This window comes from Syngnathus leptorhynchus, chromosome 4, assembly GCF_054491065.1.
Source record: "Syngnathus leptorhynchus isolate UIUO chromosome 4, UIUO_Slep, whole genome shotgun sequence".
NCBI classification, from domain to species: domain Eukaryota; kingdom Metazoa; phylum Chordata; class Actinopteri; order Syngnathiformes; family Syngnathidae; genus Syngnathus; species Syngnathus leptorhynchus.
Window position 1 is genome coordinate 15,803,467 of NC_141198.1, and position 14,061 is coordinate 15,817,527.

The 14,061-nt window shown below is 40.7% G+C and overlaps 3 protein-coding genes across 4 annotated transcripts; 2 read left to right on the forward strand and 1 right to left on the reverse strand.

The window, feature by feature from the left end:
* The first annotated feature begins 105 nt into the window (after positions 1-105).
* On the forward strand, positions 106-3,914 carry LOC147058443 (uncharacterized). Of its 2 annotated transcripts, XM_085909266.1 has the most exons (5): positions 106-268; positions 1,108-1,383; positions 2,052-2,212; positions 2,292-2,432; positions 3,023-3,171. In XM_085909266.1, exons 1-4 carry the CDS (start codon positions 106-108, stop codon positions 2,391-2,393), a joined length of 702 nt encoding a protein of 233 aa, XP_085765392.1. In that variant the 3' UTR covers positions 2,394-2,432; positions 3,023-3,171. The 2 variants fall into 2 exon arrangements, with proteins under 2 accessions (XP_085765392.1, XP_085765391.1); XM_085909265.1 differs by having other exon boundaries at positions 2,052-2,432; positions 3,023-3,914.
* Positions 3,915-7,128: 3,214 nt separating this feature from the next.
* Positions 7,129-9,997, reverse strand: LOC147058444 (transcriptional regulator protein Pur-beta). The gene has a single exon (XM_085909322.1). The coding sequence runs from the start codon at positions 9,381-9,383 to the stop codon at positions 8,445-8,447; it is 939 nt and encodes a 312-aa protein (XP_085765448.1). The 5' UTR covers positions 9,384-9,997; the 3' UTR covers positions 7,129-8,444.
* Positions 9,733-13,261, forward strand: LOC147058445 (histone H2A.V). Its single transcript, XM_085909367.1, has 5 exons — positions 9,733-10,418; positions 11,784-11,861; positions 12,053-12,166; positions 12,299-12,428; positions 12,911-13,261. The coding sequence occupies exons 1-5, from the start codon at positions 10,416-10,418 to the stop codon at positions 12,970-12,972; spliced, it is 387 nt and encodes a 128-aa protein (XP_085765493.1). The 5' UTR covers positions 9,733-10,415; the 3' UTR covers positions 12,973-13,261.
* Positions 13,262-14,061: the final 800 nt, after the last annotated feature.

Here is a 14,061-nt window from a genome sequence, read left to right on the forward strand (position 1 = left end):
AGGCGGAAATTAGCTTAACTATCCTATCTTCCACTCAACCGGAAAACGAGGAGTCAAAAGCGAGGTTGAACTTTTGGCTTTTTGTGCTTATTGAACCGTGTTGAAATGTTGAAGGAGTTGGTAAGGGAGCGGCTAATTGCGGCCGCCGATGAAATCTTCGGACTTGTTGAGAAAACCATTGCGTCGTACGAGGAGCAACTTCGTCAAGCGAGAGAGGAAAGCGAACGACATCGACGACAACTGGAGCAGGTTTGCAACGTTGTCAAAGGTCTGTTCATTTGAAATGTCAACTTCATGTTCGCAGCAATTCATTCATTCATTCATCGAATACATTTGTGACATTAGTTTGAGCCTCCATCGTGCCTTTCGTTTTATTCAACCACTTTTCCTGTCCAGAAGAATATGTGAAGGCACCTAATAAAATCGCCGCATAAATAATGGACTGTGTTTGTAGTGCTTTCCCTTCGATTTGAATCGAAACAATACAAGCAAAATTTAATTTTGAATGCAAAACGAACAAATGATTTCATTTTTCGTCATTTCGATGCATGTGTCTCTGCGTGTTGCTTTTGGATTATATCTCAAATTAATCATATTCATTAAGTGACTGTTAAATAATGAAACTAAACGAGCAAATATTGTAACCTAATCGATGGACTAAGAAACGTTTTATTTTTCCTCAGAAGAGGTCATGCATGCACACATAAACGACTCATGCAACCACTCCCCACCCCACCCTTGAAACTGCTGGTTAAAAATAAACCACACTGGGAAACCTTTAAACCAGCAGTTTTCAGGGTGCACCACACAATTTCAGAGAGACAAGGACATGGTTTGCTTTCTTATCATACTAAATCAAAAGATTATATTTAGGTGTACTACTTACAAATCCAAATGCATACATTTTTGGTAACAGAACGTTCCCCTGTAATCAACAGGCAGACATTTGCATATAAAAATAGAGCAAAAAAATGTTAAACCAATTAGTAAAGTAAAAATATAGCTGGGTTACATGATCACAGTGATTGTATTGAAGCACTACAAAAAAAAAATGGTTCTAGATATTAGAAAATAAAAGTGCACTTAAAAAGCAAACGTGTCTTGCAGATGTCCAACAGCAATGGGGGGTCTCCAGTTCAGATCCGGGCCATCCGCCGCCACCCAGGGAAGAAAATAATCCACACCTCCCCCTCATTAAGGAGGAAGACATGGAGTTTCCACTCACTGGCGTCTCTGGAGAGGATGAAGACAAACCACTCAGGTGGATGCGGCTTCATCCTCACAGTCCAAGCAGAGACCAAAGTGGAGCAGCACCACCAGAAAAGATGTTAGTGCCACTCTTTGGCAATGTGGAACCTGTGAGGAGCGACGCGGACCAAGAAGGTGACCAAATCAAGTCCAAATACTCTGAGACAACCTTTGGCAACAAAGAGACTTCACAACCAGCTCAGTGTTTTACCTGCCCTTTTTGTTCGAAACGTTTTTCCGCCAATTCAATATTGACTATACACTTGAGAACACACACAGGAGAAAAACCTTTCGCATGCCCCGTTTGTGGCAAAAGATTTGCTCAAAAACCCAGCCTTGCGACACACACCAAAACGCACACGGGGGAAAAACCCTTCAGTTGTTCCATTTGTCATAAAACGTTTTCTCGAAGGTATCATTTGGAAATACATATGAGAACACACACAGGAGAGAAACCATATAGTTGCGCAGTTTGTGGAGTAAAGTTTCGTCATCGGTCCAGTTTGAAGGTACACATGCGTGTACATAACACAGAATGAAAACTGTTTCACAGTAGTTATTTTATTTAACTGTAACATTGTAAATGTTTTGTTTTTCTGTTCAGTACACTACAAATGATTATCTTCCATGCACCACACAGTTTCATCATTCTTGCCTTTACCCAGTTTTGGCATCTTCATTGATCATGATTTGCTGCTGTGTGTACAAATATTTGTCTTTTCACCAAATTTGAACTTCACCTATCGATAATGCGAAATCTATATAAAACATACATTTATTCTTTGCTTTTCGATTGTTTCTAGCCATTTACGCACGTATTCGAAAGTTGTCAATACCGCCGCAAGATGGCGGCCCTTCCACATCTGGTGCGTTTTTCTACTGTCTGAGCGCCCCATCGAAGAAGAAAAAGGCTGACGGGCGTGAGCCGATCAAGCCACACTACATCAACAACCAGGGACAAAGAGTGAGGAACAAATTGTTTGCTTGTCTACATTCCAACATCAAAATGTTGAAAGAGTTGATAAGGGAGCGCCTAATTACAGCCGCCGACGAAATTTTTGGACTGTTTGCACGAACGATTTCGTCGTACGAAGAGCAACTTCGTCGGGCGAAAGAGGAGACCGAGCGACACCGTCGACAACTGAAAGCTCTTTATAACGCTCAAACTGTGCAACGCGTCCAAGGTATATTTACACAAATATCATGACATTTAAATATCGCATAGGATGTTTAAAAGTACATGAATGGTATGTGGTTCACAACAAGAGTAAGACTACAATACTGTTATTACCTATTAGTTATACTGTTTATTTAAGCACTTTCTTGTCCGTGAGTCGTACTTTGTCTTCAACAATTGGGAAAACCTCACCGTCACAAAATATATGTGAATATTCATTTCATATGATTACTTCAAATAGAAATGGTCTAAATGCTAGCAGACAAAACAAAGCGATGGAGGTAGGCCATCTTGATGTTTCTGATCAGCCAATTGTAACACCGCTTTAGCGTCACGTTTTAAGTACACGGACCAGTCAGACGGTATTTTAGCAGTCATATTAAAATATTTCGAATATTTTGGGGGTTGGAAATTGTATAATTTGTTTAGGAGCTCTGGGGTGTTCACGTAGCAGCCGGTCTGTGTATTTTCCTCCATGAAATAGTGTGCTGTTTTCAAAAAAGGATAGTCATTTAATCTGATTCATCGATTGCTTGATAAAATCATCAACAGAATAATCATCTGTTGCAATTTAAACATAATGCTCTTGTTCCGTAGATGTCCAACATCATGCAGGGAGCTCCAGTTTAGAGCAGGATGATCCACAGCCCTCACACTCGAACGAAGAAGATCCACAGACTCTCCTCATTAAGGAAGAAGAAGAGGACATTGATGTCAGCAAATGTCCACTGACTAATGTTTTTGAGGAGAGTGAAGACCACAAAGGCAAACCACCCGAGTGGTCACAGGTTCATTATTACAGTCCAGGACCTTCACCACACAACTTCTTAGCTCCTCTGTCGGACAGCGATGACACGGATGATCCTTTGAGGAGTTCTGCAGATTGTGACAGCGGCAACAAACTATTGACATACTTTCAAAAGAAATCAACTCATGCCCACAAGGAAACTTCCCAAAGCCGTAAGAAAAATTTTATCTGCTCGGTTTGTGGTAAAGTTTTGGCGAACAATTCATTATTTATTATACACATGAGAAAACACACTGGAGAAAAACCCTTTCTTTGCTCAGTTTGTGGTAAAGGATTTGTTCAAAAGTCACATCTCGCATCACATATGATAACACACACAGGAGAAAAACCTTTTAGTTGTTCAGTTTGTGGTACAAAGTTTAGTTATAAGTGCAATTTGAATACACACATGCGCAAGCACAAAACGGCAGATGTTTTACACTCGTCCTGAAGCTAAATATTGAAAAGTATCCATGACTATACGTAATTGTCATCGTCATTGCCTTCACTCAATTTTAATATCTTCAGTGGTAATAATGATTCAGTCAATTAAGTGTGTGTGTGTAAAAGTGTCATTTTCCAAATAGTTTTAGTGTGTCCTTCACGGATAAAGAATACAAAAACTCTGTAAAACGTTTATTTATCAGCATAACTAATATTAGGGTGTATGTTTTCTTAATTGTCTATAAAGACGATTTGTATTCTGCCTCCAATGCAGTGTCTTTTTGCTTTGACTTCATCCGTCATTACCACTGCAAGATGGCGGCCATTTGACGTCATGGCTGCGTTGCTACCGGAATAGTACCGCCGAAGAAGAAATAGGCGGAAGTTAGCGAAAGAAAGTGCAAAGGCGCTCGGGCGGCTAACCAAGCTGGTGTAACGGATTAAAAAGAAGGTTCAAAATGTTAAAAGAGTTGGTGAGGGATCGATTAATTGCGGCTGCCGAAGAGATCGACGTCCTTTTTGTGTCGTACGAGGAACAGCTTTGTCGAGTGAGAGAAGAGAACGAGCTACAACGACAACTGGAGGCAGCACATCCAAGGTCTGTCTGTTTGTTCATCTTTTCGATAGTATACTTTCACCATTTATACAATCACGGTATCTCTTATTGTGGCAGTTTAACAGTTCCTGCGACGATTAATAGTGGAAAACAGCTTTTTATGCATCACTTTGTATCAACTACAAATCAAAATGCTTTTTTACAAAGCAGTACCATTGTAATGTTGAAAATGTGTATATCTCTCAATAATCACATTTTTTATTTAAAATATATGGAGGAATAAAGTCACAATTTTATGGAGGCGTCAAAATTTATCAATCATTAGTTCCAATCCTAATTTGAAACAACTATCACATCACGTTTGACTCATTTGTGTCCCATAGGCGGTCCGCGGCTCATTGGTCAAGTACAATAACATAAAGACGTTCCACAGTCTGGGATTTTCAGTATGGCCGTCAGCGGCCATTTTACATCAAAGATGAAGTAGAGCGACCGCAGCCCCGCCACGTCAAGGATGAAGAAGAGGAGGCCAACAGCAGCCATTTGCCAGCCGTTAAGAGCGAAGACGACGTCAAACCGCTAGAGTACAATCACGGCAGTGGTGACGATACAGCCGACCAATCCGATGAATCTTTGATGACCCAATTGGATCACGAAGGTGACGGCGCACACACCAGCGACAGTCCTTTCGCTTGCTCCGTTTGCAGTCAAATCTTCCCGTGTCAGAGCAGTTTGGAGGTCCATGCACCAACCCATGCCGGGGGAAACCCTTTCGCTGCTCTTGTGGCAAAAAGTTCTCCAAAAAGTCCAACTTGGTGTCAACACCTGAGGATTCACACAGAGAAGAAACCCTTCAGTTCCTAGGCGTGCAAAAAAAAAGGCTTCGCCCAGAAGATCTTGCTGGACGCACACAGAGGCGAAGCCCTTGCTTGTTTCGTCAGCGGTAAGTCCTTCTTCCACAAGTCGAACATGGTTGCGCACTAAAAGACACACACGGCAGAAAAACCCTACGGCTGCTCGGTGTGCGGCGCCACATTCTTCCGCGAGGAGAGCATGGCGCCGCACGGAGAAACCCTTCGCCTGCACATTGTGCAGCAAGACGTTCACACACAAAGCCAAGTGTGTGCGGGAAACGCTTCAAGCAAAAGGCACACATAATCGCACTCGAGGTTGCACGCAGCGTGTTTCTTTAATTTTCTAAAAAAATAAAAAATAACATTGTTGAACCAGTTCTCGTTTCATAAGGGAAAAAAAAACTATGACATTTTTGGGACATTTTTTTTCCAGTGAAAGTCATAAAATTTTGTAAATAAAATCGCAATGTTACTAGAATCGAATTGTAATTTCTCCAAGTTAAAAATGACAATTTAGTCTCTCTGGGGCCAATCTTGATGGACTGACAGCTGCTTCACTGTCAGTACCAACAAAATAAAAGGACAGCTGGCTCGCTCTTGACCTCCATGGGTATTTTTAGGGCTACGCATGGGCGAGCCCTTTTACAGGCCTGTTAGCTGATATTAGGTCTATTTACTGTATATGCCGCGTGTGCATTTTTCTTTTTCACAATTTGTTCAGTTAAAATTTTGTAAAAATGATAAGAAATAACGAGATTAAATTTATAGTTAGAAAAATGTCAAAATGAAACAATCTACTCAAAATTAAAATCATGTGAAATTATAAGATTGAATTATGAGAATAATGTAAAAATACTAGAATAAAGTAAAAGTTGTAATCAAAAGTATTTGCCCAACCGTTATAAAAGACAAAGTTGTATTTATCTCAGCTCCCATATCAAGTCAGACAAGGAAAAGACCACACATCCTTTTTTATTTTTTATTTTCATCATCATCATCATCACCACCACCAGTTGTCAATGAAAAGAACTTTAACAGCAGAACACACATGAGCTAAAACAGCTGCCATTTCACAGAAAACACACTACTGGAAGAATTATGTTCTTCAATCTTGTGTGTAATAGGTCTCTCCAAATATACATGTATAGATTTGTATTTATAAACTTGTGTAAAAGAAATAACTATTGCTTCCAGGTGATATTTTGTATTTTCAAATGGCATTTTTCTGCTGAAGTTTAAAAAAAGGAGAGGAGGCGGGACAACAGTGATGCTTGTTCAATTTTTTTTTTCCTCATAACAAATCAAAGCTTGCAATTGCTCTCAAAGTAAAAGATAAATATTGTACGCCACTCAAAACAACAACAAGGCAGTAAGAAAGCAGGCATGCAAAATTAAAAGGAAGAAAACATTAATCGAAGGTGGTGCTTTTTTGGAGAAGCCGACGGATGACGCGACAAACTGTAAAGTGACCTGGAGTGCTGCTCGAAAACTAAAATTGATTTTTTAGGAACAAAGTTGTTCAACTCCAAGGCAGGGTTTCCCAAACTCAAAATGACAAGTGGCGTTGAACACGCCAGACATGAATGCTGTTACAATAAGCAAAACCAAAAATCCTCCCAGGACACAAAATGTAGGTTAGAAAGAAAAGGAAAAAAATCTCTTGTAGTAACGTTTGACAAAAACATGTCTTAAAATTTAAAAAGGCAACGTTTTACCAAAAATAAAAAAAGTCTGTTTTGGTAAGGTTGCGTGTAGTGTTGTGAGTGCAGATGTGACATTAGAACAAGAGTCATATTTTTTTTTTTCCTTAAAAAGTCAAAAGTACAACAAAGTTGTCGGTTTATTTCATGTTTTAAAGAAAAACAAGTTGTAAACTTAAGAGTAATGAAAAGGGTGTCACCACAAAAACGTCTTTTGTGTGTGATGGTCTCACTGTATTTTGCCCCAAAAGGTTATTGGGGGAAATCCTATTATTTATAAAAAAAAAATAAAAAAAAAATAAAAAAATGGAAAGTATTTTTTTGGGCAGAGGGGTCACGTTATGAGAATAAAGCTGTGCTAGTATGAGATTAAATTGCATCTTTTTCAATATAAGCAGAATCGTATTAGTAGTGTAATTGTGTTTAATTTAAAAAAAAAATCAATATTTTATGAGAATAGTTGTGTTATGAGAATAAAGTGCTAATTATTATGGGTAAAAAAAAAAATTAAGGTTATGTTACAAGAAAAAGTTGCCATAATAACCGAAGGTGACAAGAATAAAACATGGTTCCTCGCTGTAAAACAAACTTAATACGCATCATGTACTTTGTAATAACATGTAAAATAACGATAAACAACATATGTGATTGTAGTCCCAACATAACCAGTTCAGGGCCTTAAATGGCTCACTGAGCCACAGTTTGGGAAACCCTGCTCTTTGGGAAATAAAGAAAAGAAAAAAAAAAAGCAGGTATGACCAAATCTCATCCATAGTTTTTTCATTTTTTATAATTCAATAAATCTCTTTTGAAAAATAATTTTATCTATACTTGTTTTTCTATGTTTTTATACTTAAGTACAGCACCTTTGTCTTTCCCCTACAGCACCTAATTTGACCCAGTAGATATCCAAAACACCCTTCGATAAGCCTGAAAATTGGTAAGCCAATCGGGGGGGGCTCAACTTGTGTGATCTTATCAGATGCAACGGACGTCACATGGACACAGATAAAACATTTGGGTTGCGCCAACGTAACTCCAAAGTTTTGCCGCCTCCTCAGTCAAAATGGACTCCCCTTTTCTCCAAGAGTGTGCTCGTAACGCCATCCCCCCCCCCCCCCCCCGAAGTCGACGCCTTTGGGTCCAGAAACTGTCAAGTCAGGTTAGCTCTTCTGATTGGCTTTAAATCAAGAAGTGCAACTGAAACACCTTCCCCGCCAGTTTGTTGCTGGTCTGACACAAACTACAAGTCAGGTGAGGACCTCTGATTGGCTCTCGAGTAAGGGGTCTCTTCTGACTGGGCCTCAAAGTGAACTCTTCTGATTGGCTCTCAACCTGAAGGTGGAACCTTAATGATCTGTCTGTCTTGAGCTGAACTTGCTATCAAATGTACACTCAATATATACGTATTTATATATTTGCATATATTTTCTATCAATGGGCGGGGTATCTCATACAAGACCTATACCTATAATATTCACTTAAACTTTGTTTTCCTTATATGTATATAGACACTATATTCTCATATATCGTTTAACTTCCGCGTTTGAAAATAGTTCGATTCGTCATGCACGTTAAGGTCTCTCTTTTCACTCTGGCTCTCGCTCATCCGTGACTTGTTGATAGCTTGAGCTTAAAACCAAACAGTTATCCCGTTGGTCGTCCGTCCGTCCGTCCGTCAGTCGTCATCCACGTCTTCGCCTTCGGATTCCTCCGCGGCCCGGCGTTCGAAGCCCTTGTCCCGGTGGCGCTCCTGGATCTCCTTCATTTCCTCGGCGTAGCGGCTGAACGCTCCACCGAACTTGGCCCAAGCCTTGAAGGGTATTGTGATGGAGTTCCTGTAGCTGGGCTTCACCTCGCTCACCCGCAAGAATACGCCGTACTTGTTGGAGCCCACGTCAAAGAAAAAGCGCTTCGAGTCCACCATAATGGAGGTACCCTCCGGGAGCTCACCGTAGCCCATCGCCCCGCCTGCACCACCGCCGGCAAGCTCGTCGTCATCGCCGCCGTAGTCGTCGATCAACTTGGCCAAGGCGTCGCGGAACTCTATCAAGCCCTGGGCTGGTAGCGCGATGGTCTGGCCGGCCTGCATGCCGGCTCCGGGCATTCCTCCCGCGCCGACACCAAAGCCAGGGCCTCGGTTGACCGTTTGGCGGATGCGAAGGAAGCGACCCCGCTGGTTCTCCTTCAAGTCGAGGTAGTATTTGCGGTTCTCCCGCACCAAGAACTCGCTCTTCAAGGCCCGTCGAGGCCCGCTGTCATCACCGCCCGCCGACTGGGCGATCTGCTCCGGAGTGCTAGGCCCCAGCTGGGCGTAGTGCTCGATGAAATCCCCGAGGTAGTCACGGAATTCGGCCGCCACCGACATGGAGAGCGTCAACCGACTCTTGGAGCCCCCTGCCCCGACCTCGGCAATTTTGATGAACCGGCCTTTGGCGTTCTGCTTCACGTCAAGGTAGAAGCGTTTATTCTGAATGTCCAGCCTCTTCGAGGCCAGCTCCTGGGTTTCAGGCTCCCGCTGGTAATGCTGGAAGCCGCCGCCGCTGCCTCCCCCTCCTCCTCCTCCACCGCCGCTGCTACTGCCTCCACGCTCACTTCCACTGTCCCCATCCGCCATCTTCGCCACCAGCAGCCCGTCTCTGCCTATCTTTGACCCCCACCCGCTTTGCTAGCTAGGCTGGCGGAGAAAACACACCGACGACGGAAACTCGATGCTGATTGGTCGCCACGGGTGCCAGTTGTCACCGTTTTCTAAATCCTGCGTTTCTATTCGCCGAGTCCCTTGTCCTTTGAGTTCAACGTCAACGCTCTCTTGAGTGACGCGCGCACTCGTATTGCTTTTACAGTTGAAAAGTCGTACAGTACGACGAGGGGTGTTTTGACGGTTTAACAGCGTTTGTAGCTGACATTTGAAGAGGTTCAATATGGATGAGACTTTGATGTCCTACATTGTGTTTTTTGTGCAGTTTTGGAAGAAAAAAAATTACCTCAGGATTGATACTCCACTTTAAGTCCCGCCCACTAGGAAGAAGTAACAGGATACTATATGCCTATTGATCACAACGGATGTCAATTCAAATACATATTCGCCAATGTCCGTCAAGTATAAAATATAAGGTTCACGATTTAGTTCAGATATGTTATCCTCGCATCTTCGACGTGTTGTACTGTATGGCGTATTTCGTATATTTTGGGGTAAGGATGGCCCTGGAAGGAAAGACTCCGCTAAACAAAAAACACGCACGCGTACATACACGTTGCATCTTGATTGGTGGCCTCGGTTGCCAATCCTAAAGTGGTTGAAGTCTTGCGTTTCTATTGGCTAAACCTGTCACCCCTTCAAAAGGAATGTCACCACCTCCGGAAGTACGTTCCCTTTTCCAACAAGTACCGCCTACTTGACGGTTTCGTGCGCAAAAAGCAGGCGCGATAATCGCCAGTTGGGGGATGGGTGGCCACCCTGCAAGCCGTGCGCTGATTAGTCAAAGTCAAGATTCGAAGGAACAACGCGTAATGTGATTGGACGCCGGGCCTCCTTCACGGCTTTCATGAAAAGACTTGCGAAAAGGGGCTTTATTGTTTCTTTGCTCTCGGAAGCCGAAATTATTTGCTAACTACTCAGTCCTTCAATCAAATCAAGAGGTGGAAAATGGTATGTACGCGTCCACGAGTGCAAGCGTGCGGTGGGATGGGGTTATATTCATTAAAAGAAAAGAACAAATATTTATCATAACTGGAAAGAAAGTACCGCGTTGAATTACAAGGTGTTTGGCTAACTGTCACAGCTAAAGTGTTAGCATCAACGGAGGCGCCAGAAGTCGGAGTTCATTTTTTTAAGTTTCGTATTACAGCCACACGTTTAACTGGCAACGACGGACAATTTAGGTTAGCTGTTAGCAAGCTAAATAATGATGTCGCTCTTATGAAATACCATACAAGGCTTTACTTCAGTGAGTTTTTAATGTTTTGTTTTTCAATTTTTCAAATTAGGTGTGTATTCCCTCCAATGTTTCGATGTTGTTCAACATGGATATTTTTATGTATGTCTTATTTTATTTTTCGCTCTTTAGTTTTTAATTTTCTATTATCTTTTCCACAAAATTAACTCGATTATTTTAGGGTTTTTTTCAACGGATTATATTATTTATAATTTGGTCAGAAAAGTTTTTATGTTTTTCTCTAAAATTTTTGTATTTTGTCTCGTTTGCATTTATTGCATGTTTTTTTGGTGGTATTTTATCGAATTATAAAATATAATTAATTGTGTATATTTTATGCTTGGTATTATTTGCATTTTCAAATTTATACCTTGTGCTTTTTGGTGTTTCCCCTTTTTTGTGTGTATATTTTATGCTTGGTATTATTGCATTTTCAAATTTAAATCTTGTGCTTTTTTTTGTGTGTTTTTCCCCTCTTATTTTTTGTGTTCATGTCTATTTTTCTGTCTGTTAGATTTGTGAACAGCAAATTTTAGTGATGGATTCTAGGGTTGTCACGATTCCAGAATTTCAGTTGTCAGTACCAATACCTGAGATTTTCCACAATTCTCGATACTTATTCGGTACCACAGTAAAAGACAACAGAATCCACTTACTTTTAAAATCACAAAACAAATTATCAAGAAAACTTGCATCGCTGATTAAAAAAAACAAAACAAAACACGTTATACCCATTATTATATTATAATGTAATCTATTAGAATGTGGTTTGACTGCCAAGCTGTTGGAATGCTTACATGCTGTCAACCATGTTATTGTGTGTTATATGTTATTGTTTCTCTGTCCATTTGTAAAAAAAAAAAATATTATTTGTAATGGAAAGCTTTGTAAGAAGTCAATTCATTTTGAAATGAGCTGCTGAGCTTTCATGTATTTTGTACATACCAACTGTACCTTGTCACTGTATGGCATTTTCTGGTGCTAGAATAGTCGGATAAATATAAGATCAATGCAATTCAAGACTTTAAAAAAAGTTTTTTGTCCTTGCTGATGTAATTGTGAGTTTATATTGGTTGCAGGCTGGCGGCAAGGCAGGAAAAGACAGCGGCAAGGCCAAGGCTAAGGCAGTGTCTCGCTCACAGAGGGCTGGCCTCCAGGTGAGTTCCATCACACTCATAAAAATCGCTTTGGCTCTGACTTTTTCAACTTCCTTAAGCAAGTCCCTGACAACTTATTTAACATTGGATCACAATAATACGGATGCCACAGATCATTTAGGGTATTATAATTGTCTATGCCATTTGAAGTTCGACTGATATATATATATATATTCTTGCCCCCCTGTCAGTTTCCAGTTGGACGTATTCACCGACACTTGAAAACGCGCACTACCAGCCACGGTCGTGTGGGAGCCACCGCCGCCGTGTACAGCGCCGCTATTCTAGAATACCTCACCGCTGAAGTGAGTGCGTGTCCGTCTGTGTGTATTCATTCTCTCGTATGTCTGTCTCAGTGTCTCGTTTGCGTATTCGTTGGCGTGTGTTCTCGTGCCTTTTTTTTTTTTTTTTCTGGTTAAGTTTGGTGTCTTGCTCAGGTCCTGGAGTTGGCGGGTAACGCATCCAAAGACTTGAAGGTGAAGCGTATCACTCCTCGCCACTTGCAGCTAGCCATCCGTGGAGACGAGGAGTTGGACTCGCTCATCAAGGCCACCATTGCTGGCGGAGGTGAGGCATACACACGCGCAGTAAATAATTACGTTTTCCGTAACGGTGGCCTCGACTCCTCTTCGAAATATGTACCGTGGCTTCAGCAAGGTTGCATTCTCTTCTATTGTCATATTCCGTTTCCTCAGTCTCTTTAGAAATTTTTGTGATTGCTACAAGCTACGTATTGCCAATGTGTGTGAATTATCATCATTAGCATAAGTCGGCAAGCGATGTTTGATACCTTTACTCAATGGAATAAGCTTTATTTCATATTTGTTAGTTTTGCCTATAGGTTGAACTGTAGCAATAAAGCTCACTTAGCAATAAGCTGTAAGGCTTTAAGAGTGCCAATTTATGGCGCCCCTTACTGAAGTTTTCTGAAATTGTAAAGACATGTCAATTAACATGATTTATTTATTGATTTTAATTGTTGAAAGTTTGATGTCACATTATGTCAAAATGTGTCATTTAATCAATCATTTGTTCTTGTGGCGGTCTAGGTGTCATCCCACACATCCACAAATCCCTCATCGGGAAGAAGGGCCAACAGAAGACCGTGTAGTCGCCCCACGTCCAACCAGTTTTCTGGCCTTCCTCTACAGACCAGAATATTTTTTGTTTGTTTTTGCTTTATTTTTGTCTATATGATGATCGCAAACCAAGAGCGATTGTTTAGCGTTTGTGTTGTTATACCTCCCCACTTAACTAGGATCATTTACGGCGGGAAAAAATAAAATTGTATGCATCGTGTGGTTAGAATGCTTGACGATGTCAAAATGTCGACGATGAATTTGTTTGATTGGCCTGTTCTGTTTTATACTGAAATTGTTAAAAGCATTTTTTATATGATACCAATTTGTTTTGTGGTTATTTCAATTTGAATATAGCGCTTGCGTGATATTTTTGAAAGATGGCAAAAAAATGTGCATTGGTGCTTTGAAACTGCACATGTAACAAGTATTAATTTTTTTTTTTTTACATTGAAAATCATGGATGCTTTTGCATGCATAATTCTTAAACTTGAACAAGTTGAGTGTGATTTCATGCTACCTTTTCCCCCCGGCCCCCTCCCAGGTGACATATCACTACATATATACTGTACACTTATTAGAAGTCGCTACATTTACTTAACCTCAGCAGGGTTTTGACACCCAAATGTACTGTCTGTGTGCACCTTGAATTGAACGCCATGACATTCTTGTATTGAAAAACATCAGAACTTATTTTTTTTTCTTTAAGCTGTGTTTGACAACGTTTTTTGTCTTTGAATAAAACACCCTTTGTATGCTATCTCTGGACTTAGGATGGATGTCCATGTATAGTAATGAATGATTAGATTCATGGCCCAAATTTTAATTGTTGAGGAGTACACAAACAGAGAAAAAGAGATAAGTCTTTACTTATCGTGCATACCGTATTCAATTGTTTACTAAGACTATGCTAAAATAGCATTTAAAAAAAAAAGACATTTCTTGTATTTGCATCAGAATAGTAGTGGAGGCCAGATTCAAATCAAAGGATGTGAGTCAAGTGACAAACACAAAGGCTTAATTTAATTTATTCTGAATTGGAATTATGCATGTGAACCTAATTTGGAAACAAAAAAAATTAGGGAATGATCGGTACAGTAACGTATCATGCGCATGTGTCT